Genomic DNA, 25,388 nt, shown 5'->3' on the forward strand with positions numbered 1-25,388 from the left:
ACCAAAACCTCTGAGTCACTATAAGCAGGAAGGGTGGTGCCACCAAACCCAAGTCTCCTTGTTATCATGCAGAACAAGCCCAGCCTCATTGAAGGTTCCACATGTGGCCTTCATGTGGTCTCCCCTGGATGCACTCTAGCCTGCCAGAGCCCTTTTAAAAGTGGCACCTGTTTTGCTTTGTATATAAGGCTATTGTGTTGATTATTTTAACATATATCACCTAACTCAGGCTTATATTCTGGTTAATAAAATCCCAGAGGCTGGTGTTAAGCATTTGTTAATGAGCAGTTAGCCAGCCTCTTGCTAGCTGTGCAACATCTCAGTTTCCTCACCTATGAAATGAAGAAGATAGCAGTACCTACCTCACAAGGAAACTGGAATTGTGACAATGCAATGAAGTAATACTTCCTCTACTCCCATTCTCCCTTGGCTCCCCTCCAGTCTGATTCTAATGCCCATGAGTCCACTGAAGCTGCTCTCATCAAGGTTACCAACAATCATCATAGGGTCAAATCTGGGTCCAGACTTGGCTTTCACCTTCCTCAACCACTTAGCAGTACTTGTCACACTTGTCACACCTAACCACCTCTTCCTTTTCACATATTTTCTTCACTTACCTTACATACAGGACACTCCTCACTCTCTTGACTTTCTTTTTTTTTTTTTGAGACAGTTTCACTATGTCACCCTCAGTAGAGTACTGTTGTGTCACAGCTCACAGCAACCTCAAACTCTTGGGCTTAACCAATTTTCTTGCCTCAGCCTCCCAGGTAGCTGGGACTACAGGCATCCGCCACACTGCCCAGCTACTTTTTGTTGCAGTTTCCATGGTTGTCTTAGCTGGCCCAGGCTGGGTTCGAACCCACCAGCCTTGGTGTATGTAGCTGGTGCTGTAACCACTGTGCTAGGGTGCAGAGCCACCCTCCTGACTTTCATACCACCCTGGCTACTCCTGCACAGAGATCCTCCACCTCATCTGAACCTCTAGATACTGGAGTGTCTCAGGTCAGGCCCTTTCAGTATCTACCCTCACTCCCTAGGTAGTCTTACCCAATACTAGATGGTCACACCCAATATGATATGGATAAGAACAGAGACTGTAGAGCCAGACTGCCTATATGAGTCCCCACCTCCATCCCTTACAAGTTATGTTATGGAAGCAAGCAATTTAACCTCCCCATGCTTCAGTTTCCTCATCTATAAAACAGAGGGTAACTTCTTACAGCTGCTGTAAAGATTAAATTAGTTAATACAGGTAAAGTGCTTAGCATGTGCTAAGGACTGTGTAAGTGTTAACTATTATCCAGTTTCATGGCTTTATATGCCATAAATATACTGATAATTCCCAAATGTATAACCATAGCTCCCATTATTCCCCTGAACCCTAGTCTCTCATTTCTAAATGTCTGACATCACCACATTAATGGTAAACAAGATCTTGAAGTTCATATATCCAAAACTGAACTCTCGATTCCACATCCTCTCCCAACCTTCTTTCCTCTAGTCTTTCCCATCTCACTAAAATGCATCACCACTTAACTCGCTGCTCAACCCAAAAACCTTAGTGTCATCCTCAATTCCTCTTTTCTTCCTCATTCAACCTTCAGCAAATCTTGTTACTTTATTTTCAGAATACATCTGGAATCTGTCTCCTCGCTACTTCCAATGCTGCTATTTGGAACAAGCCGCTATAATTTATTGCCTGAGCATCTGCAGTACCACCTAACTGGTACCTCTGCTTCCCTCTTTGCTCCTACAAAATGGAAATTCTCTACCCAGGTCTCAGAATATTCTTCAAAAATGAAAATCAGATGTTGCTCTCCTGCTCAAAAACTCTCCAGTGACTTCCTATCACATGTGTAATGAAATCCAAACTGTGACCTGCCTTTGTCTATTTCTAGCCTCACCACCTGACACTGTCCCCTGACCTACCCCAGTCCAGCCACAATGTCTGTCTTGCATTTGTCAGATTTTATAAGAAAGTTTCTGCTGCAAAGCCTTGTACTTGCAGCTCCATGTAGCTAGAATGTTCTTCTACATCTCCCAACCATCTTCACATGCCCTTTCCATATTTATTTATAAATTCTATTTGGATATTACTAATTAGAATAGTCTTCCCAGTACTTCATATTGGAGGGAAAAAACCCCTCCACCCCCACTACTGCCCCATTACTGTTTGTCCCTTTAAAATACTTTTCTTCGCTCTTTGACTATGGTCAAAGGAATGTGTCACTTCTGGGCCAATGTAGTTACATATTAGGTATAGCTTCCTCATTCCTATATCTTCAGGTATATCTTCTTCATAGCATTTGATAATAAATTTGACAATTTATGTTTTTTTGTCACGTCTACTAGCTAGAACGTCAGCTCCTTGAGGTTAGCAACTTTGTTGTGTCTGGAATACAGCAAGCACTCAATAAATCTCTCTCTCTCTCTCTTTTTTTATTTTTTGACAGGGTCTTGCTCTGTTGCTTGGGTTAGAGTGTAGTGGTATGATCATAGCTCCCTGCAACCTCAAACTTCCAGGCTCCAGCAATCCTCCCAGCCATCTTAGTAGTTGGAACTACAGGCCCATTTGACCACATCTAGATATTTTATTTTCATAGAAATGGGGTCTTGCTATGTTACCAAGGCTGGTCTCAAACTCTTGGCCTCAAGCTATCCTTCTGCCTTGGCCTCCCAAAGTGCTAGGATTACAGGCATGAGCTACTACACCTGGCTCTGATATATGAATGAATGAAGAAATGAATAGTGCTTAGCACAGTTCCTGGGACAGAATAAACACTTATAAGTTTGTGATGTCAATTTTAGAAGGTAAAAAAAATTACTAGAAAGGCCAAAATTCTTTAGTGATACTCTACATAAGATATCAAAAACTAGGTATATTTTAACCCACTTTCAAAATAAGTACATATTATGTTATACTTACTTGGAGTTACTTCTAAAATTTCCTGGAACTTGGTTCTCTCATATTCCACCAACTGGCGTTGAAGGTGTGGTCTAATACTCCTAATTGTAAAATTGGCCATGTCCATTTTCATGAGGTCCAGAACATGGAATATTTGTCTAAAAATTTACAATTAAAATAGTTGGGTGATTAAGAAGTTAAGTTGAAATTCATTAACTATTATCTATATTCCAAACTAGAAAAAATAAACATCCCCAAAATGGTTGAAATTTGGTTTGAAATTGGTTTGAAATTCCAATCACCATTTGGTAAGGTCACTTTTCATAGGTCATACATGTATTCCAAACGTGTTCTTTCACAGATTTCAAAAGTATTTACTTTAGTAGATATAATACCTCCAGCTGATCCATTATATACAGCTATAAAATGATAGAAAGACATTGAGAAGCATAAGCAATTAGTCTTAATGCATGAAAAATGTAAGAAGAGATTTTTAGATTAAAGCCCTTGAGTCCAAATATAGTGTATATGTTTCTATTCCTAAGAGAATGAGAGAATAATATCAACCTTGGAGGGATGTTGTCAATAGTCAATGAGATAATGAATGTGACATGCAGATAGCTGTGGCACCCGGTAGGCATTCAATAAATGACCAAGACGAAGGAAACAAATTTGACATCATACATGGGTAATAAGATAACTGAAAGCAAGGATCCTGTAACTGAAGAATCACAATCTACCAGAGGAGCATAATTCTAAGGACACACAAAGGCCATTTTCCAGACAGGGAAAGTGTCACTTCTAGAGGCTATCAACTTGCATGAGGTAACAAAGTCCATTACCCACTACATGCAGACTAGTTTCCTTCTTCTACCTTTATAAAACATCTATATAAAACTCAATTCTGGATGGCGCCTGTGGCTCAAGGAGTAGGGCGCTGGCTCCATATACCAGAGGTGGTGGGTTCGAACCCAGTCCTGGCCAAAAACTGCAAAAAAAAAACCAAACCAAAATAAAATAACAACAAAAAAACCCCTCAATTCTCAATTGTAGCCAAATTTACACATAAAAAGATGAAAAGTTCCCCTCAGTGGCAAAAAGGATTACAGACTCTTCTTTTCTCTCACATCTTGAGGAAGTTATTGTCTATGTGGGCCAATGAGATGCTCATGATTTAATGTATAACCCGCTTCCTCAGGGAAGCTGCAGCAGAAAAGGCTGGTTGACCACCAACGATCTGTGCTCTCTGCACACTGTGCAGGTTTCTGGCTGGGAAATGTGTTTCCAGATAGCAACCACCTTTCCCAGCCCCCTCTTCAATGAAGATGAGACCAGGTGACCACAGTCAAAGGAATGTGTCACTTCTGGGCCAATGTAGTTACATATTAGGTATATCTTCCTCATCATCTCTTTTTCATTCACCAGCTGAATGGAGAGGAGTCCAAGGACCTAGGCAGGGGTGGAACCAATAACAGAGGAGCTTCCACATGAATGACATGTGAAAGGTTGCCTGACCAAGAACCCCTGAATCAGAATGTGACATGAGTAAGGAGGAAACATTTATTGGTTAAATCACTGAGAATTCAGAGTTTATGTGTTGTAGCAACTAGTGACCCTCACTAACTAGACTAGGTCCACCTCCTAGAGGCCCTATTTAGACCCTCTAATTTCCCTTCCATAGCACTTACCACAGTTGTAATTCATTGTTCAAGGTCTCTCTCTTCCATTAGACTATAAACTCCCTAGGGTCAGGGATTCTGTCTTTTTCATCACTGCCTCCCCAGGGACCAATGCATGCTAACACCCTTGTCAGAACACTTTATCTGAAAACTCTATGTACATAGTAAAAAATGAACTTACTCCCTGCTTACTTGGTTTTCTTCGAGTGTCAAGAATTCCTTTGGGAGACCAGTTATTATTCTATGTTTCCCAATACTCATACTTCCCTTTGGAGTAAACCCAAAAGTACTCTAAGAAAATGCAAGCAGCAAGGATGCTAACCTCAGCACCTCCACGATGCTGCCAGTAGCCTTTAACTCTCTGATATCATTATCTCTCACTGGAGCACACAGCTTCCCCATCGTACTGATGACATAGTTGGCCAGGCCTTGGATGTCAACAGCACTGTGCTCAGACTGCTGCCTGATGAGGTCTATGTCCAAAACTTCACAGATCTGGTTGCGAAGCCGGTTGCCACAGGGAGTCAAAAGAGAGAGAAGAATCTACATAGGGAAGGAAAGAAAAATTAACGGCATCATTACATGAATAAAGGTTGTCACTTTTCAATGTCTAGATGACCAAGCTTCATATCCATATTTTAGAGCCCTAGATGCCGTAGAAATTGACAATGTCTGAATGGTGGGTCAGAGGAGCACTCCAGTGTCTCAAGGCTACGAAGAAAGCTCCATCTTCTGAATTAAAGTCCCCCCACCATGAAAAATCCCTGATATTTTCAGAACGAAAACAATTAACAAGGCAGCAATATTACTGAAATCACAGTAAGTCCTGACTTTAGATTTGCTTTGATAGGTTCTTGGAAACTGTACACTAAAACCAATTTTATCATAAGTGAGTTATCATAAACACATTTCTAGTCACAAAAACATCACCAAACTTCTAAATAACTTTGAAAACACTTCTAATATTAAACACTAAAATAAATGTGAGCTATACATACATTTAAGAAAGATTAATAAAAACAAGTAGATAATTATTTACCCAATTTTTGGTGAATTAGTAAGTTACAGAGGTCAAAGTGGTACTGGCACTGCACCATGCTGGCTCGCTGAACACTTTCATACTACATCATTTATTGTTGTGCATGTGTATGATTATTGTATACTTTAAAAATTCTTATTTGACAATAATTTGTATTCATTCATTCATTTTCCATCCTACTTATTTCAGTTTAGGGTTGTGTGTGGCCACACCCACACTCACTCAGGCTGGGACCATTTCGCCATGCTAATGAACCTCCTGTGCACATCTTTGGGATGTGGGAGGAATGCAGTACCTGGAGAAAACCCCCTCAGATATGGAGAGAACATGCAAACTCTACACAGACAGTGGCCCCAGCTAGGCCGATTTTTTTTCCATTGTTATTCCATTTCCAGTGTTATAAAGAAATAGCACTGAACAACTTTATTCAAGGACCTGCTATACTCCAATGAGGCTCCAGATAAACAATGCAGAGAAGACATGTTGTAGATCAGGCCTCCAAAAGAAGTCTTTAAATAAAAATAGATGAGAACATCCCATGGGGGCCATTAAACATATTTGAGATATAAAATATTTATTATATACTATATGAGCAAACTATTTATTGAGTATTCAGTACACCGTGAACACTGTTCTTACACACATAGCACATGGTTAGGAGCACAGATTGAGCCAGAGTGAATCTGTTTAAATCCTTCTCCACCTTTCAAAGCTGCATGATCCCACATGAGTCAGGGAACTTGGTTTCTTTATACCACACAGAATTAAAGTAAGGATAAATGAATAACATAGTGCTTGGCATACAGCAAATCCTTTGTAAATGTTAGCTAAAATTACTGCTGTCATCTCATTTAATTCTTGACTACCATGTAAGTACTCAGAAGACAGAGACTTAGAGTCCACTGGTAAACCAGGACTATCTAACTCCAAAGTCTCAACTCTTAGCCAATACTCTGCACTGTAAGCCTCACCCTGAGCTCTGTCCACTGCACTATTTTCCCAGCCTTCACCCTACTCCAGAAGGTGCAGGGGAAAACCCTTGCAGTGACTGAACTCAGTTTTTCAAAAAGAGTAGCCAATACAAAGGACATAAAATAGTTTCTGGGAAAAGAAAAACAAAACTAATTTGCTATAGTCTCAATGTAAGTCTCAATGTAGTCTCTCCACCTAAATTCAAATGTTCAAACCCAAATGTTCATCCCCTCCCATGGGATGGTATGAGGAAGAGGGGATGGGCCTTGGAGGGGTGATTAGGTTATGAGAGTGGAGTCTGAATGAATGAGATTAGTACCATCATAAAAGAGACCCTAGAGAGCTCCCTTTTCCCCTCTGCCATGTGAGGACACATCAAGCAGGTGCCATCTATGAACCCAGGAAGTGGGCCCCAAGCAGACACTGAATCTGCTGGTGCCCTGATATTGGACTTCCAAGCCTCCAGGACTGTGAGAAATAAGTTTGTATAGTTTATAAACCACCCAGTCTATGCCAGTCTGTTATAGCAGCCCAACACTAATTGATGCAAACAATGTGAACTTGCCTCTCTGATTTCTTCCAACAGTTTGATGGCATGTTCATACTCAGGAGGGTCAGCATTTAGTTCCGATTCCAAGACATCCCAGAAGGCCTGGTGAACAACGTTCTTCACTTGACCAGCCAAACTATAGCAATGAAACATTGTTTTTAAAAATAAGCCTCATTTTTCTTGGTTATAAAAGAAATATGCTCATGGTACAAACCTCAGACAATGCAGAACAACAGAATAATAGTCCTTAAATCTATTATTAATCTTTTGAATATTTCTCTTAGTCAAGGCATTATATTAACATACTTTAGTATATATATTATGTACTTTTTTCATTTAACATTCTGTCCCAAATGTTTACCCCCTAGACCTTCAAAATTCTTTCTTAAATATCGTTTTCAATAATTTCATAAAATGATCTCCTAAAGAGATACCACAGTTTATATAGCTACTCTTCTACACAGATCATCAGATTTGTTCTAGATTTTTGGGATGAGATGGCAGAGTTCTCTTTCCTAACAGCTGAATTTTCATGGTACAGAACAGATTGGCCCCAAGGAGATATTGAATGCCTGTCATTTGATGTCCCATTTAAAGTACAAACTGAAATATGACCCTTCCTAGGAAGAGCTCACAATAGAATAGGTGGCCACTTTATTTCACCCATTATGTTAATGCCCTAAAATAGGTGCACATGGAAATACACATTCCTACTGAACTCCGACTCGATCTGCAACAAAACCTACATATTTTCTTGCACTATAATTACTGATGAGCCTCTTTCTTTTAGTTGCAGTTTTTTTTTCTTGTCCAGGGCTGGGTTTGAACCCACCACCTCTGGTATATGGGGGGCCGGCACCCAGCTCCTTAAGCCACAGGCACCACCCCTTATGATCCCCTTTCTTCACAGAGCTATGCACTTTTCCCAGCAGCAGCCATAATTCTTTCCTCTAGGTCCCTGCCATTATGCTTAGCACAGTGACTGACATATAGTGAGTAATAACAGCATGGTAAATGAATGACTAATTTGATAGTTGAGCATGTCTCTCAATTTTCTTCTTAAAGTACAAATAGCTAAGTATACAATAATGCTATGAGCAATGAAAATTAGCTTTTGAGTATAAGTTAAAATATGTCTATACCTGCAAATACTATATTCTATTCAACAACTTTAAAAACTTATTCTAGTACCTGAGGGGATTTATTCAATATAAATGCCATTTCGAAAGTTGGAGGCCTTCCTGGGCAACTCCAAAACAATAAGAAAGGCTAACTTTGCCAGGATGGACTTGCACTCTGGGTTTTACAAGCCACACATACCTGGCTTGAATGGACTAACAAGGAATGACGTCCGCAAGTGACATCAGAGTTTAAATTTAAGTTTTCCTAAAAGCTGCAATGTACTTTTTAGCTCTTTAATTTTCTGGAGAGGTGTAGGAGTACAGAGGAGACAAAAATCAATGAAATCATTTATAATCATTACTATTATCAAAAACCAGACTAATTTTACCAAATTTTCCCCCCAAAGAAAATAATGAGGGTCAGCCATATTTAAAAAAGGAAAAACTTGGGGGCAGCACCTGTGGCTCAAAGCAGTAGGGCACTGGCCCCATATACCAGAGGTGGCGGGTTCAAACCCAGCCCTGGCCAAAAACTGCCAAAAAAAAAAAAGGAAAAACTTGGCCATTGGGAAGGGTCACCTGTAAATCAACAGTTAATACTATAATATGCTACTTCACTGTAAAACAAAGGTACTATGTCCTAACTCTGCATATCGTTTCCCTTGCTCACATTTTCTAGCCATGGCAGAAAATGAAGGGAGGAAAGATTAATATTTTTCCATAGTACCAAAGTACTCATGTGCATTTTTATGCCAATGCCTTCGAAGTGAGTAATGTAGTCCTCATCTTATTCTAAGGAATGTGAGACTCAGATATCATCTCACCAAAGCCAGGACTCAAACCTCAGGGTCTGTCTGATCCTGACGCACTTTCTCTATGGCCTTTACTTGCAATTATTGAATTTTGTTTTACTGCATAAAAAAGATAACTTTAACTTTAAAATACATTTTTACCACTTAGGTAATAAATGTTTACTGAACATTAAAATCGCATGAGGCCCTGTTTTAAGACCTGGGGATACTCAATGGAAAGAAAGCTTATATGTTAGCAGGGACAGCAAGATGAAAAACAGTAAAAACGAGTAAGGCAATTTCTGAGCTATGAGGAGAACAAAGTAAGACAAAGTGGTAGACAGTAATAAAGAGGGCGCTGATTTCACTGGGTGGTTGAGGAAAGCTTCTCTAAAGCAGTGACCTTTGAGTTCAGACTCAAAGGAGGAGAAGAAAGAGCCAGCCATGTGAAGATCTAGGAAAAGAACATTCAAAAAGAAGAAGTAACAAAGACTCTGAGACAGGATCAAGTGTGGTGTACTTTGAGATTAAGAAGGAAGCCAGCATGGCTGAAGCATAGTATGAGGGACGGAAAGTGCTAAGACAGGGTCGGGAAATTAGGGCCTTCCAGGCCATAATGGTTTAGATTTTTATTCTATGCGTACTAGAAAACACTGGAAGGTTTTGGGTAAGGAAATGATCTGATCCAATTCATCCAGATAGATCAAAATAGTTACTGTGTTGGTATGGAAGATGGACTGTGGTGAGCTAAGAATGGAGATGGGGCAATCAGTTAGGATTGAAGGAGTCCAGGCTAGAGATGATGGTGGCCTAGCCGAGGGGTACAGCACTAAAGCTGATAAAGGATCACAGTGAAGAAAATCAAACAGATATGCCTCGTTTAGATAGTAATCTTTAAAAGTATTAATATTACATGAACAATATCCCCAGGAAGATTACTGTCCACATTATAAAGATGGAAAATTATGTTTACTTATTTTCCTGTTTTAAAAATGAAAGTTCTGGCTTGGCTCCTGTAGCACTTGGGTACTGGCCACATACACCAAGGCTGGCAGGCTCGGACCTGGCCTAGGCCGGCCAAACAATAACAACTACAACAAAAAAATAGCCAGGTGTTGTGGCAGTCACCTGTAGTCCCAGCTACTTGAGAGGCTGAGGCAAAAGAATCGCTTAAGCCCAAGAGTTTGAGGTTGATGTGAGCTGTGACACCATAGCACTCTACCAAGGGCAAAATAGTAAGACTCTGTCTCAACAATAACAACAACCAAAAAAATAATAAAAACAATAAATAAAAATGAAAGTTCTTTTTTTATATTTTTTATTTTTTTATTAAATCATAGCTGTGTGCATTGATATGATCATGGGGCATCATTCACTAGCTTCACAGACCGTTTGACACACTTTCATCACACTGGTTAACATAGCCTTCCTGACATTCTCTCAGTTACTGTGCCAAGACACTTACATTCCACATTGACCAAGTTTCACATATACCCTTGCAAGATGCACCGCTGGTGTAATCCCACCAATCCCCCTCCCTTTTCCCACCTACTCCTTCCCTCCCCCCCATTCTCAGGTTGTAACTGGGTTATAGCTCTCATGTGAGAACCCTAAATTAGTTTCATAGTAGGGCTGAGTACATTGGGTACTTTTTCTTCCATTCTTGAGATACTTTACTAAGAAGAATATGTTCCAGCTCCATCCATGTAAACATGAAAGAGGTAAAGTCTCTCTCCATCTTTCTTTAAGGCTGCATAATATTCCATGGTGTACATATACCACAATTTATTAATCCATTTGTGGATCGATGGGCACTTGGGCTTTTTCCATGACTTAGCAATTATGAATTGGGCTGCAATAAACATTCTGGTACAAATATCTTTGTTATGATGTGATTTTTGGTCTTCTGGGTATATGCCCAGTAGAGGGATTACAGGATTGAATGGCAGATCTATTTTTAGATCTCTAAGTGTTCTCCATATCTCTTTCCAAAAGGAATGTATTAATTTGCATTCCTACCAGCAGTGCAAAAGTGTTCCCTTTTCTCCACATCCGTGCCAACATCTCTGGTCTTGGGATTTTGTGATATAGGCTAGTCTCACTGGAGATAGATGATATCTCAAAGTAGTTTTGATTTGCATTTCTCTGATGATTAAAGATGATGAGCATTTTTTCATATGTCTGAAGGCCATGCGCCTGTCTTCTTCAGAGAAGTTTCTCTTCAAATCCCTTGCCCAGCCTGCGACGGGATCCCTTGTTCCTTTCTTGCTAATGCGTTTGAGTTCTCTGTGGATTCTGGTTATTAAACCTTTGTCGAAGACATAACCTGCAAATATCTTCTCCCATTCTGAGGGCTGTTTGCTTGCTTTACTTACTGTGTTCTTGGCTGTGCAGAAGCTTTTTAGTTTGATCAAGTCCCAGTAGTGTATTTTTGAAGCTGCTTCAATTGCCCAGGGGGTCCTCCTCACTCACCCAGACCGATTTCTTCAAGGGTTTTCCCTGCACTCTCCTCTAGTATTTTTAGTTTCATGTCTTAAGTTTAAATCTTTAATCCAGTGAGAGACTATCTTAGTTAATGGTGAAAGGTGTGGGTCCAGTTTCAGTCTTCTGAAGGTTGCCAGCCAGTTCACCCAGCACCATAAGGTGTCTTGACATAGAAAGAAGGCTTCAGGATTTACAATCAGCACTGTTAGGTTGAAAATTTAATCCATGAGCCAACTTTGCTTTTCTAAAGATGGTTTATCTGTAATGATAATTTCAAGCTGCTTCTCCTCTTTGTTTCAGGAAATTTATAAGCCACTGACACCAGAGAGGCTGAGGTGGATATAAGGATATGGCTCCAACCAGAGGTCCATGGGAGTGAGGCTACCCAGTAAATGTCCCTTGTGGCTGCAATTGTGACCTCACAGGTTTCTGGATTGCCTGCACTTTTGTCAGTTTGGCTGCATTTCTTTATCCTTCTAACCAGAATATCGGTTTTTAATTAATAAATCTGCAAATATTTCTTGAAACTGTAGTATATGTCAGGTAGCATGGTAGGCAATAGCGAGAGAGCAGCAAACAATACAAAGTTCCTCCACTAATGTGTTTTCAATAAAGTGGGGAAGATGGACATTGAACATAAAATTCTAAGACCTCTTAACAGAGGAGAGGTAGCAGGGGCTACAAGGACTTTTAGCAAAGGGATTAATTGTAGTCTAGGAGGCTTGGAATGTTAGGAAAAGGTTTTCTCAGGAAGTGACATAAAAGCTGAGTTCTGAAGATTATAGGTAACATGTACTGTAAAGGAATTTTTTTGTAAAAAACAAAAATGTATAAGATCTTGTTAGAGAGTTAAATAATGTTTGCCTCCTGTGGATATCGGTATTATTCCAGGAATCGGAGTGAATATATTTATAGCACATACACTATACACAATCTTAAGCACAGTTTTACATACAACAAATGCCTCCAGGTTACCTATTGTCTGGGAGGCCATCTTGTTCCAACTGGAAGTTCTCATTTACAGCAATTTCATGGGCAAGAGTCATGTTTGATAAGTTCTTTGCTGTAGCCATCACTTTGTCAAATGTTACAATCCTGGGAGGGCTTGTTGCTAAAGGAAAAAGAAAAGCCAGTTAATACTGTAGAAGGGAAGCTGTCATCCAACAAAGTCTACTGATATGAACAAAGCTTAATTTATTACACTATATATTATAGGGTTTTAAAAGGAGAATATGTATTAAAACAGGTGGATTCTCTTGCAATAAAGATTTCAAAACTTTAAGAACTCTTTCAGTAGCTTCAGTTACTATATTTGATAATAAACTATCAACTATTTCTGGGACAATCTTATTAATATAGGCCTATTAAGACAGACCTCATTTTTAGTGCTTATTGTTATCTGTATCATATGTATTAAATAGGAAGTAAATAAGACTACTTTTATTTTGCAATCTAGAAGTCTCATTAATTTAAGTAGACTCAATATGAAATAACTGATTTTTAAAGCTATAATTTCTAAATGTATAAGAATATAATGTTTAAATTCAATTCTAAATTTTGCCAAGTGGTAGTTCTCATTCTTGATTTGATTGAGGCATTGCTTACCTCCTTGCAGGGTCGGCCCAAGGTAATTAAATTAGATAACTCAAGTAAAGAAGACCATAGTAAGAACTCAAGTAATTTACATAATTAAAGTATAATGTCATAAATCTGAGAAGCTGGACAATTTACTTCTCAGTAGGAGGTAGTAAAAGAACTTGAGTTGTTCCTAAGGATTATACTAAGAAACCATTCTAATGAATCATGGTTTAAAATCACGGCTGGAAATCTTTGTTTCTGTTCATTAAAAATCATGATCAAAAATGACAGCAATGACACTTAATACTTTGCTACCTAATTTAAAGAAAAACATAAAAAGGAGTTGGAGGCAGAGGACAATGTGGTGGTGGTGGTGGAACGAGAGAAGGAAGAGGAGAAAGAAAGATGATACCCAGAATTAGTAAAACCCTTCTTCAGGTGCCTAAGGTGCATCAGCCCATAAACAACAGGAGTGAGAAAAGGTGCAGAAACCTGGGCCTGCTGTTAGTGCTTCTACCAATTCTGCCGCAAATTTCTCCTTAAAAATGTCTGTATTCTGGCTGGGTGCCAGAAGCTAGGGCGCTGGCCACATACACCAGGGCTGGCAGGTTCAAACCTGGCTCAGGTCAGCTAAACAACAATGACAACTACAACAAAAAGTAGCCAGGCGTTGTGGCAGGTGCCTGTAATCCCAGCTACTTGGGAGATTGAGGCAAAAGAATCACTTAAGCCCAAGAGTTGGAGGTTGCTGTGAGCTGTGATGCTAGGACACTCTACCAAGGGTGACATAGTGAGACTCTGTCTCAGGAAAAAAAAAAGAAAAATGTTCGTATTCTTTGGTCCAATAACCCAAAGGGATTCAAAGGAATTTCTAGAAAGGCTTTATTATGCACTAAGATGTTTATAAAGCACTATTTGTAACAGAAAAAAAAAAAAGAAAGAAAAAGAAACTAAATGTCCAATGATAGGTCAATGGTTAAGTAAATTTAAGTATATTCACTTGATGAAGTAGTAGGTAGCCATAAAAACAATGTTTCAAGAATATATAATCATGAGTAAATGTTTTAGTTATAATCCTAAGTGAAAAGAGTCCACACATATATACACACATATGTCTATGTGAAAGATAAAGATACAGCAAAGCACTACCAGCTGTCATCTTTGGGTGATATAATAAGCAATATTTTCTTTTCTCTATACTTATATATTTCCCAAGGTTTTTTAAAATGAAACTGTATGAATTTAAAATAAATACAAATGAACACATTTTTTAGAAGCGGACATTTGATCATAATTAAACATTAGTTGCATTTTCCTGCAAAAGTGTTAAATTTCCTAAACAAAATGCCAATTAAAAAACTAGAGAAAAGGGGTGGCGCCTGTAGCTCAAGGAGTAGGGCGCCAGTCCCATATGCCGGGAGGTGGTGGTTTCAAACCCAGCCCCGGCCAAAAAAAAAACTAGAGAAAAAAGAGGCAAATGTACCTGCTTTACACATCTCTAGTTTCTACCTTCAAACGAGAACAAAAAAGATGTCTCCCTTTGAGGTTGCCCCCCTTTTTAATTCTTTCTTGCACCTCTAGTGTAATAATTCTCTTGGGCACTCTTTTGGGGTGAATTGCACAACAATTTTTGAAATCAGCAGGAAACCCTAAATATTATTTCACTTCCCCTCTGACCCTTCCATGAAGGCAATTTTCCTTCAATGTAAATTAGAAACAACCAGAAAAGACCAATTTTAACTTATCATTGAGGGTGGTCTAAGAAGTAATCTCAAAGAGTGGCTTTCTGCCACTTAGGAGAAAAGACAGATAGGGTTGAAGACCTGATTTATGGTCAAACCAAAGCAGAGCAGAGACAATGATTAAAATAAAAATCAGCAGGTTGTAAGCTTTAGTGGCTATTTATTTCTGAGAATGTGTCTAGGAAAGCTGCAATGCCTCTGCAGTGCTATTCTGGTACATCTAGAAAGTAGGGGAAGTCTGCTGCTCTCAGCCATTTCTGAGTTTGCAAAGCCAGCACACAACTCTAGTAGCACACCCACCACCCCAGCTCCTGCCCCCCTGTTGGCTCACAAGCAGGAGAGCTGGATTTGCTGGAGGAGTTGCTTGTGAAGCTCTGCCTGGAGCACTCATAGTCACTGAGTGAGGCCGTGCTTTCGGAAAACCGTGAAGCGTCTGAATCGCTTGTCTGGTCCTCTCCCACACCCTGCTTCTCGCCATTGAAGGGCATTTTCTGTCACTTAGGTATGGATGAGGAAATAGCACCTGCACAGACAAACAGACCTGTGTCAGTATTTTATGGTACTTCCGCCAGCAGTGCCAATGCTTTTTCCAGCATGCCCACAAGTGTCACAGCATTGGAAAGGCCCCTCAGAAGATAACCTTATCCTTCCCCCACCACTCAGCCATCAAGATGCCCTTCCACAATAGGGATTCCCCAGCCATAGGCACAAGTTTACTCAGGACTTACGGGTGTAAAAGTGGAGCAGCTCTAAGGACAGATCTTTAAAATACAACAATGACAACGTATGACTGTGGGACGCTGGAGTTAGACTGCTTATTCTGTCTCCATTCAAGTGACCACGGGGAGGTCACTTAACCGCCTGCTTCATGAGTGAAACTGGACTCAAAGACTAATCTCATGGGATTACCTGAAGATTGAATGGGATTGGTCTTTCTTTTCTTTTTTTGAGACAGGGTCTTATTCTGTTATCTGAGCTAATGTGCAGTGGTGTCATCATAGCTCACTGCAACCTAAAACTCCTGGGCTCAAGAGATCTTCCTGCATCAGCTCCCAGGTAGGTGGGACGATAGGCACACCCCAGCTAATTTTTTTATGTTTTATAGAGATTGGGTCTCATCAAGTTGTTCATGCTGGTCTTGAACTCCCGGCTTCAAGTGATCCTCGCACCTTAGCCTTTCAAAATGCTAGGATTATAGGCATGAGCCACTGTGCCCAGCCAGGTTAATGTTATTAACGTGCTTGGCACAGCACTCAAATATCGGCTGTTATTATTGCTCCTGTTGCTTTGTTTTAAATAAAATATTTTTGAAATCAACCTCTTTATGCTTTCTGTGAGCCTCTTGGGGAAAGGGAAAGACTGATTAAAATCTGTTTGGCAAGTCTTTAGCTTCTTCTCCATTTTTTTTTCTTCTCCTCCATTTTCACATGAACTGTGGTATTCAGAGTATGACCTAATATTTGTTTTCCATTTGACAATTTACAAAGTACCCAATATAACCCTAACAATGCACAGGTACACAGGTTCTGATTCACAGGTAGGGAGACTCAGAGGGACAAGAGGACCTATACTATGCCATAAAACCAGTTGCTTGGTTTTGGCTTTACATACATGCTGTATCCTAGAATACCAAAGCTAAACACCATGAACCCCAAACCCTTGCATCTTCAGTGGTAAAATAACCTGTTCTGCCCCATGGAAACCATATTCCACCTGAGCTTTAACTCTACCCTGCTCAGGGATAGGGGAGAGAGAACAGAAGAAAAGGGGTTGCTCTAATCCTTTCACTGCCACCAAATACCAAATCCTATGAATGGATGGATGAACAGAGTATGTATTACTCACCCTCCCCTCTAGCTCATTTTCTCTCTCTTTGACAATATTTCATGTCCCACTGATGACTTGAAAATGCCAGGAAGTCATTCGTCCCTCCATCCTCTGGTCAGAGTTAATGCCGCCCCTCTTTGTACAGCTGGACCATATCTCCTGCACCTCCACTAGAGCACTTAGTCTCTAGTACAGTTACTTTCTTCCCATGGTCACTTCTGGATCTCCTTAATAAGGCAGAGATTGTATCTTGTCCAGTGCCAAGTATATGACAAGTATTCATTCAGTGTCAGTTGAATCAGAATCACTGAATCCCATTTGGTACAGCTTCAACCAGAACATTTGCAAGCTGATATCACTACACATTTACAGGCCCGAGACTGCCAAAGTCCAAGCCCTAGAACAGAGAATCTACCACCTAAGCCGGTCTTACTAGATTTAAAATTCAAAATTCCCAGGTCCTTCTCATGCTCTTCTTTGAATATCCTAAAGTTTGTTCCCACCTTATTATTAGTTTGAATAATGTAACAACTGTGCTTTGTACGCCCTCGTGTTAATTTTTGTCCACCACAGCTACTTCAAACCAGCCTTGGCTGATTCTCTGAGTAAAAGCGAATAAAAGCTTTCGGCCATGGAAATGTATGAACTAGCTTAATAGTTATAACTGTCCATTTCATTTTCCTACTCCTGCTGGACAGCATACTTGGTAGGTTTCTTTATTTATTTATTTTTTTTTAATTTGGCCGGGGCTGGGTTTGAACCCGCAACCTCCGGCATATGGGACCGGCGCCCTACCCGCTGAGCCACAGGCGCCGCCCTTTGGTAGGTTTCTTAATTGTGTTTAACAGGGCAGAAAAGTCCAAAAATTAAAAAATAAAAAGCTCTAAGTTAGGAGTTAGAAATCGGGTTTGGGGGTACAGGCCTGCCATTAATTTGTTGTCACTTTATGCGCCTACCTGCTCTCTTTACCTCCTGTTTCTGAAAGGGTTGGCACAGTTATAAGGTTTCTTTCGGCTAGGAATTGCTAAGATGCTCCAAACTCAGGGTACCACGAAGCATCACTAAGAAGTTCTGAGAAATCAAACGATAGGTGTGCTTGATAATGCCAACTACACCTTCTGCCAACACTTCACTGAAGGCAGAAGTCCTGGCCCTGCAGCCCCGACAGAAAATTTAAAAAGCTTCAAAATGTTTAAAAACTCGTATTTAGTTGGTAGAAGCCTCCACATTAGAACTGTAGTGTATCCAAGCAGAAGCCAGTCTTTGGAGTAAAGATACCCATTGTTGTATTACTTCAATAGGAAATTGTCTGTTTCCTCATATAGACATCCTAATAATACCTACTCATAGGACTGGGGTGAGATTTCATTTAGTCAATACATATAGGGCAGTCAGTGACAGTAAAAATATACAGATGTTTGCTATTAACTTTTTTGTCCGTTAATATCATCACCTCAGGAATTAAAAAACTCTGGAGGGAGGAACAGTTTTATATCAAGATGATGAAAGCATGTTCCTCTACTACAGACAAACAAGGCTGGGAGGACCAAACTCCAGCACTTGTCTGAAATACAAAAGCCAAAGCAAAGGGCCCATCACAGTGTGAATGGTCTTCTGCAAGTTCCTTCACACTTGCTCTTACCTTTCTTGGTCTCAGGTTTCCAAATAAGTCATCTGGGGACAAAGCTACTTCACTCAGAGGGCACTGTGGGTAATTAGACTGCTTTTAAAACTATTGTGGATTCTTAGACTGGTAATAAAGAAACCAGGCTGTTTCTTTAAGAAAGGAAATGTTTCTCATATGGACAAACTTAGATCTACCTAACCTTCACCATTACAACTCACAAGTAAATCAAACTTTTCAGGAACACCACACCTCATCCTACCTGGAGGACTTCATCACTAGTCAAAAGTAAAGTAAAAGGTAAAGACAGAAGATAACTCCAAGCAAAACCTCCAACACTATTAGAAGGTCATTATTCAAAGGAAAAAAGTACTATCATATTCATATTTTGTTGTATTGTTCCATCATTTTATGTTAATAAATACAATATCATGTTATTCCTTTGAAGCCAATGACTGGAACGCAACAGGTACTTAAATATTTATTGTTGAATAAATGAATGGATGAATGAATGAACAGCAGTATGACAACTAAAATTTAAGAAAGAAGGGAAAGATACAAGGACCTGAAAAAGGAGGGGAGTTTGGTTTTAATTTGCTTGTGATTTCTAAGCTTGTGTCCAACTATACTTCCTTATTTCCTTTCTGTAGTAAACTACCTGCAAATAGTCCTGTGCTGGTTTAGGATTGCAAAGGTACACCAATGATGATACCCATGTAACTGAAGCAGTAAGAACACTCATTCTAGAGTCAGGAAGACTGCGTTCTTGGTCCATGCTTTTGATATTTGCTGACTGGAGACAGAGAACTTACCATTTGTAAAATGGAGATAATAACAGCATCTAGCTTGTAGAGCTGCTGTGAAAATTAACTAAAATAGTTTCCTATTTCAGTATGAAATATCAAGTACTTAACTTCCTAGTAAGTGCCTAACAGATGTCAACTATTATTATTATTATTATTTTAAAAAGTTACAAATTCTGGCTCGGCGCCTGTGGCTCAAGCAGCTAAGGCGCAGGCACATACACCTGAGCTGGCGGGTTCAAATCCAGCCCGGCCCCTCCAAACAACAATGATGGCTGCAACCAAAAATATAGCCGGGCATTGTGGCAGGCACCTGTAATCCCAGCTATTTGGGAGGCAGAGGCAAGAGAAGCGCTTGAGCCCAGGAGTTGGAGGTTGCTGTGAGCTGTGATTTCACAGCACTCTACCCAAGGTGACAGCTTGAGGCTCTGTCTCAAAAAAAAAAAAAGTTACGAATTCCAAAAGTGTCAGCGTCATAAAAAACAAAGAATGACTGAGGATTATGTTCTTGATGAGAGGTACTTGATAACTGCATGTGATAGGGATCCTAGACTGGATCTTGTACTGTCTTATAAAAGACATTACTGGTCAATTGACAGCATAGTAGATACTTGAGTCTGTCCTTATTCCAATGTTAAATACACTGAAGTTGAAATGTTCCATGACCCTTCGATCATGATGTATGCAACTTCTTCTCAAATGAAAGAGAGAGAAAGGCCAGGTACGGTGCTCACGCCTATAAATCCTAGCACTCTGGGAGGCCAAGATGGGTGGATTCTCTGAGTTTACAGGTTCAAGACCAGCCTGAGCCAGAGTGAGACCCCATCTCTAAAAATAGCCAGGTGTTGTGGCAGGTGCCCATGGTCCCCGCTACTGGGGGAGGCTGAGACAAGAGAATAGCTTGAGTCCAAGAATTGAGGTTACTGTGAGCCATGATGCCATGGCATTCTACTGGGGGTGACAAAGTGAGACTCTTTTGCAAAAAAAAAAAAAAAAAGAAAAAGAGAAAAGAAAAGAAAGAGAAAAAGAGAAAACAATAAAGCATGGGGAGAAAAAATGTTAATAGGTAAATCAGAGTAAAAGGTAGACCACAGGGTATTCTTTGTCTATTCTTGCAAATTTTTAACAAAAGTTTAAAGGAGAAGATAAAGTGGTGAACTGAAACTTTAAGATTCTAATTCAGAATACTCCAGTGTGATGGCTCGGCCTGTAGCTCAGTGCTTAGGGCCCTGGCCATGTACACTGGGATTGGGGGGTTCAAATCTAACCTGGGGCTGCTAAACAACAATGACAACAACAACAACAAAAATAGCTGGGCGTTGTGGCAGGTGCCTGTAGTCCCAGCTACTTGGGAGGCTGAGACAAGAGAATCGCTTAAGCCCAAGAGTTAGAGGTTGCTGTGAGCTGTGATGCCACAGCACTCTACCAAGGGCAACATAGTAAGACTGTCTCAAAAAAAAAAAAAAGAATAGTTCAGTGTCTTGCAGTTTTTTAAATTTTAATTTTTTCTTACCTCTGTGACAGCTTGAATACCATTTTATAATGAAAAGCTCTTCTAGACAGTCTAACTTGTCCCAGCATCCTTCTCGAACAGTGCTTAAAGAATAAAATAGGAGGGCAGCGCCTGTGGCTCAGTCGGTAAGGTGCCGGCCCCATTTACCGAGGGTGGCAGGTTCAAACCCGGCCCCGGCTGAACTGCAACCAAAAAATAGCTGGGCGTTGTGGCGGGTGCCTGTGGTCCCAGCTACTCAGGAGGCTGAGGCAAGAGAATCGCTTAAGCCCAGGAGTTGGAGGTTGCTGTGAGCTGTGTGATGCCATGGCACTCTACCGAGGGCCATAAAGTGAGACTCTGTCTCTACTAAAAAAAAAAAAAAAAAAAGAATAAAACAGGAAATAGGGCCGAGCACTCCAGAAAAAGCAAAGTAATCCTTTTTTAAGAGTAAACCTCCAGATAGCTTCCTTAGAAGTCTCATTGGCCATGGTTCACAGCCCTCTGTGATCTGACTTCTGCCTCATTCTGTAACACTCTCCCCCAACACTTCATGACCCAGAATGGCATCTTTGGGTTCCTCTGACATGAGCCAAACTTCCTACTTGTGAGCACATGTACCTGCTATTCTCTCCCCCTGGACTGTTCTTCTTCCTGATTTTCATGAGGCTGGCTCCTTGCTGTCATTCATATCTGAAATTCAACATCACAACATCAAGGTGACCTTCCCTGATAACTCCACTCACAGCATCTAACCAGAGGTCCTCAAACTTTTTAAACAGGGGGCCAGTTCACTGTCCCTCAGACCATTGGAGGGCCGGACTATAGTTAAAAACAAAACAAAACTATGAACAAATTCCTATGCACACGCCACATATCTTATTTTGAAGTAAAAAAACCAAACAGGAACAAATACAATCACACCGCCTCATGTGGCCCATGGGCCATAGTTTGAGGACCCCTGATTGGAGCTTAGAACCCGGCCTGGGATTGAATGGGAGGTCAATGAATATCACTGCATGAACAAATTATGCCACATTCCTATTCATAACTTGAGCTTTCCTTCTCTTCTGCCGCCCTCTCATTGCTCATATTCTCATTGTGCAGTCACTTAAAGTACTATAGTTGTTTGCACAGCTGTCTCGCCACTCAATTTTAAGCTACTTGTAGGAAGAAGCTACGTCTCCCCGATTCCCAGTGCCTACCTCAACACATTTTTAAAAGGCAGCAAGAGTTCAAACTAGCAAAGAGTCACGATTCCAGAAGCCTAAAGAAACTATTACATTGTGTCTATTCTCACTATTAACAAATAACAATTAGAGCTAACAGTCACTAAGTGCTTATTATGTTTTCGATAATAAGTACTTGAGAACTGTTTTGTGATAAGTGCTTTACATACCTTATCTCTTTGAATCCTCATTACAACCTGTTAGCTAAGGTATTCTTCTTATCCCCATTTTATAATGAGATTCCCCAAGCTCAGACAGTTTGTATTACTTGCCCAAGAGTTCATAGTATGCAGAGGTACAACTCATATGGAGTGAGCAGATCCTTAAAGCCCACATTTTCTATTGCTCTAGGGAGGCTAGAGGAAATCTGGTGTGCTGTTCATTCTTTCCATGCCTACTCTGCCAAATCAATCTATCCATCGCCACGTGGAGACTTGCACATATGCTAGTAAGCTGACCTTATCCTGGATTGGCTGCCCAAGAGCTATATTTCCTAAAGGACATCACTGAAAGAGTCAATCAAAAAAACTTTCAATCACCCCACCAGGGTGACTGAAAATCCTCTAGCAGGGAACCATTCTTTATGCACTGCAAAATCCCTAGTTAAAACCAAAATATTATCAAAAGGGTTAACTTGGTATAGCTAGTATGAGTCATAAACATTTTGAAGTGAATTATTCAGATTATCCAGCAGGGTCTTGAGGAATGGAACCCAAGCAGTTAAGGTTAGCTCATGAAAAAGAGAAATTTCAAGAAATATCTAGTGGATACCATTCTTCCAAGACTAGATCAAGGTCAAGAGCAAGGACAAGCATTCACATATGTATAGTAAAGAGCAGGGAGTCAGAGAAGCTCCGAAGGGAAAAATTGCAGACAGCATAGAAAATTTCCATCTTCTGCAAAATGCTGCTTTAGAACTAGTCCCAAATAGCAATGCTAAAAAGTTATTCATCCACAGCAAACCATAAACCACAGAGCAGAGAGATAGGTGCCTGCACCATTCAGCTAGACAATACTGGTCTTCATCAAGTCAGAACCAACAAGCAGCTAGATAAAAGCCAATAAGCCAGTCACTGTCTATAAAGCAGATGTTCACTCAATGCATGGCATTACTGTATCGGAGGGAAGGATTTCTAGGCACTTCTCACACTTGACAGCACTCTCCTTCCACCACTGCTAGTCTGTTTGAGTATCTGTGCTTCCCCCTTTGGGGCCCTCAACCCCTCACAAAATGGCACTGAAGCTGCTTCTACACTTGACTGGGTATCTTTAGCCCTGGGTATCTTCAAGTTAGGCAAACTCCACTGGCTGCCAGGTGATGTCTGATATTCCTTAGAAACAAGAAAAAAAAGCTGTGAGCAGATAAGGAGCCCACTAAAGTGGGAGCCACTGAGATAACCTCATTGGCACGTGGCAGGAGGGAAGAGCAAGGTCTCTGACTGGCCTGGGGACCAGGAGTGCTGAGGGGCCCACTAGAGAAAAGGACAACTTGTCCAGTTTCGTTACGGTTAAGGTAGCAGGACAAACATCTAAGATCTCCAAAACGTCAGTCATTTGAGTGCTGCTTATCACGATTGTTTCCATCCCTACCTATACTATAATTTAGAAAGCACGTTTATCATGACTCGATTTTGGCATTTTAAATACATTCATTTAAAAAAACTTTATGTCATTGTGAAATCGCTCGTTTAAAGGAACAGAATTTCCTAATGCTAACAAAAACACAAAACTAAGTTCATCCACGTGCCACCTTAGATCATCGCCTGTCACCCCAAGAGGCGCCACCCCAGTAGCAGCTTTGGGAAGAGCAAGCTATCCCAGCGGGGGCACTGGTTGGAGCCCAGGCCTGACTGGCCTTTCTCCAGCTCTTCCAGCTAACCGAGGGTCGGGTCAAGGGAACACACTTGGAGTTTGCACGCGCTAGCCCGCGTCCTCTGGCAGCCCCTTCCCTCCCAGAGCACCAGGTTTCCTGTCAAAACAAACCCTTGAGGGAGGGGACGGCGGAGGCGGAACCGTGCGCCAAGGAAACCCCAGCAACAAACCGCAAACACACACTGCCAGCCCCGCCCGGTCCCCCACGCCGGCTCAGTCCCCCACTCCAGCCAGGCCGGGGACGCGGAGGAGGCGGTGCCCCCTCCTGGAGTCCTGATGGTGGCAAGCCGCTGGCACCCTGTCAGCGGGGTGGGAAAAGCGGCAAAGCATCCCGATCCTGCCTCCCCTCCCGGGCCCAAAGCCCGTGTCCGCCCCGACACCCGCGGCGGCCACTAGGCGCCCACGACCCGCTTCCACGCGAGACGGCGGTTCTAGGTCAAACAAGGGGACGAAAGGGGCGGGAGCAAGGAACAGGGCTCGATGGCTCTTGGCCCGGCTGTCCCAGGACGGAGTTCCGAGAGGAAGCGGGAGAGGCCCACGGGCTGCTGGAGGAGCGGTGTCCCCTCTGCTGGCCCTGGCCTGTCACCTCAGAGCCGAGACCCCTCCCCCGGGATGGATACTCACCGGGTCCAACAAGTAGACAGGAGGAGAAAGGCGACTGAGTGACCTTGGGTCAAGGGTCTCTGGGTGACCCCTCACCGAGCGCAGGACAACCAACTCCAAAAGTCACCAGCCCAGCGTCCTCCCCCCACCCCATGCGGTATTTAAAGGGCCCCGAGGGACTCCAGGGAGGCAGCCACGGCGCGGCCGTCACAAAACCGACAAGGGAGGGGACGACGGCGCGGCGGAGCCAGAGAATCAGGGATATTTCCCTCCGATAGCCGAGTTCGCACAGGTTCAACCTACTTGAGAACGAGTTTCTCTCATGTTCGGATCAGAGAGGCCGAAAATACCTTGGATTAGAGGGTGCTTGGGATGAGAAAAGAAACTGTCCCCCCCGTGCGATACGAGTGGTGCAGTCCGGGGCTGCTAGGGGCGGGGAGAGAAGTGTTTACGGAACTGGGGCAGCCGCACCGCCCGGAGCGCCAGGCGTTGGGGGCGGGGCCTGTCGGGGCGCTGGGGGCGGGACCGAGCCGGGCTCTAGCGGTAGGGTGAGGCTTCCTCCGGATCTAGTGGAGCGCTGGACTGATACCCTTGATTCCCGGGACCCACCGGCGTGGACAATGTTGCAAGCTCCCCGCCGTCGGTGTAACATTTAGCGCTAGCACACCCCTTACCTAGACGCTGGACTCCAGACTGGATGCCACCCTACACTATCTACACTTACAGAGGCAACGCAACCAACAACAGTGCTGGTGGGTTTTCCCTTGCACACAAGCGACTAACCGTGTTATCTGGGTTTGTGTCTACGCCTCCGCGTAAACACGAGTCCAGATTTGCACCTGGATGGGGCGATTAGCTCCTGAGAGTCACACCCACCCAGGCTCTCTGTAGACTTAGTGTGCATGCAGAAGATAAAGCGTCTTAACTTCCTCTACGGTTCTTGTCAGTACCTATCTCTGGGAGAAGTTTCGACATTGGTTAATGTAAATAACCAGTCCCGGGAGGGGGTGTGCGGTCAGGCCCTCAGTTCAGCTCTTGTGGGCGTGCTTCAGGGTGTGCAAGAGCAAGCTTTACCCA

General features: G+C 41.9%; 1 protein-coding gene across 3 annotated transcripts in view; it reads right to left on the bottom strand.

The window, feature by feature from the left end:
- The window catches only part of TCP11L2 (t-complex 11 like 2), a 43,307-nt gene extending 18,779 nt beyond the window's left edge, over window positions 1-24,528 (bottom strand). Inside the window, exons 1-7 of one of the 3 annotated variants that reach the window (XM_053585541.1) lie at window positions 24,333-24,433; window positions 16,710-16,918; window positions 15,196-15,387; window positions 12,520-12,655; window positions 7,164-7,284; window positions 4,910-5,130; window positions 2,930-3,066 (exon numbers count right to left, since the gene is read on the bottom strand). In XM_053585541.1, coding sequence (XP_053441516.1) covers window positions 2,930-3,066; window positions 4,910-5,130; window positions 7,164-7,284; window positions 12,520-12,655; window positions 15,196-15,352 — 772 coding nt within the window. In that variant the 5' untranslated portion in view covers window positions 15,353-15,387; window positions 16,710-16,918; window positions 24,333-24,433. Of the gene's footprint in view, window positions 1-2,929; window positions 3,067-4,909; window positions 5,131-7,163; window positions 7,285-12,519; window positions 12,656-15,195; window positions 15,388-16,709; window positions 16,919-24,332 lie in introns of all 3 variants that reach the window. The other 2 variants (XM_053585540.1, XM_053585542.1) reach the window with 2 other exon arrangements.
- Between the last annotated feature and the right edge of the window lie 860 nt (window positions 24,529-25,388).

This window comes from Nycticebus coucang, chromosome 3 (genome assembly GCF_027406575.1).
Source record: "Nycticebus coucang isolate mNycCou1 chromosome 3, mNycCou1.pri, whole genome shotgun sequence".
NCBI lineage: Eukaryota > Metazoa > Chordata > Mammalia > Primates > Lorisidae > Nycticebus > Nycticebus coucang.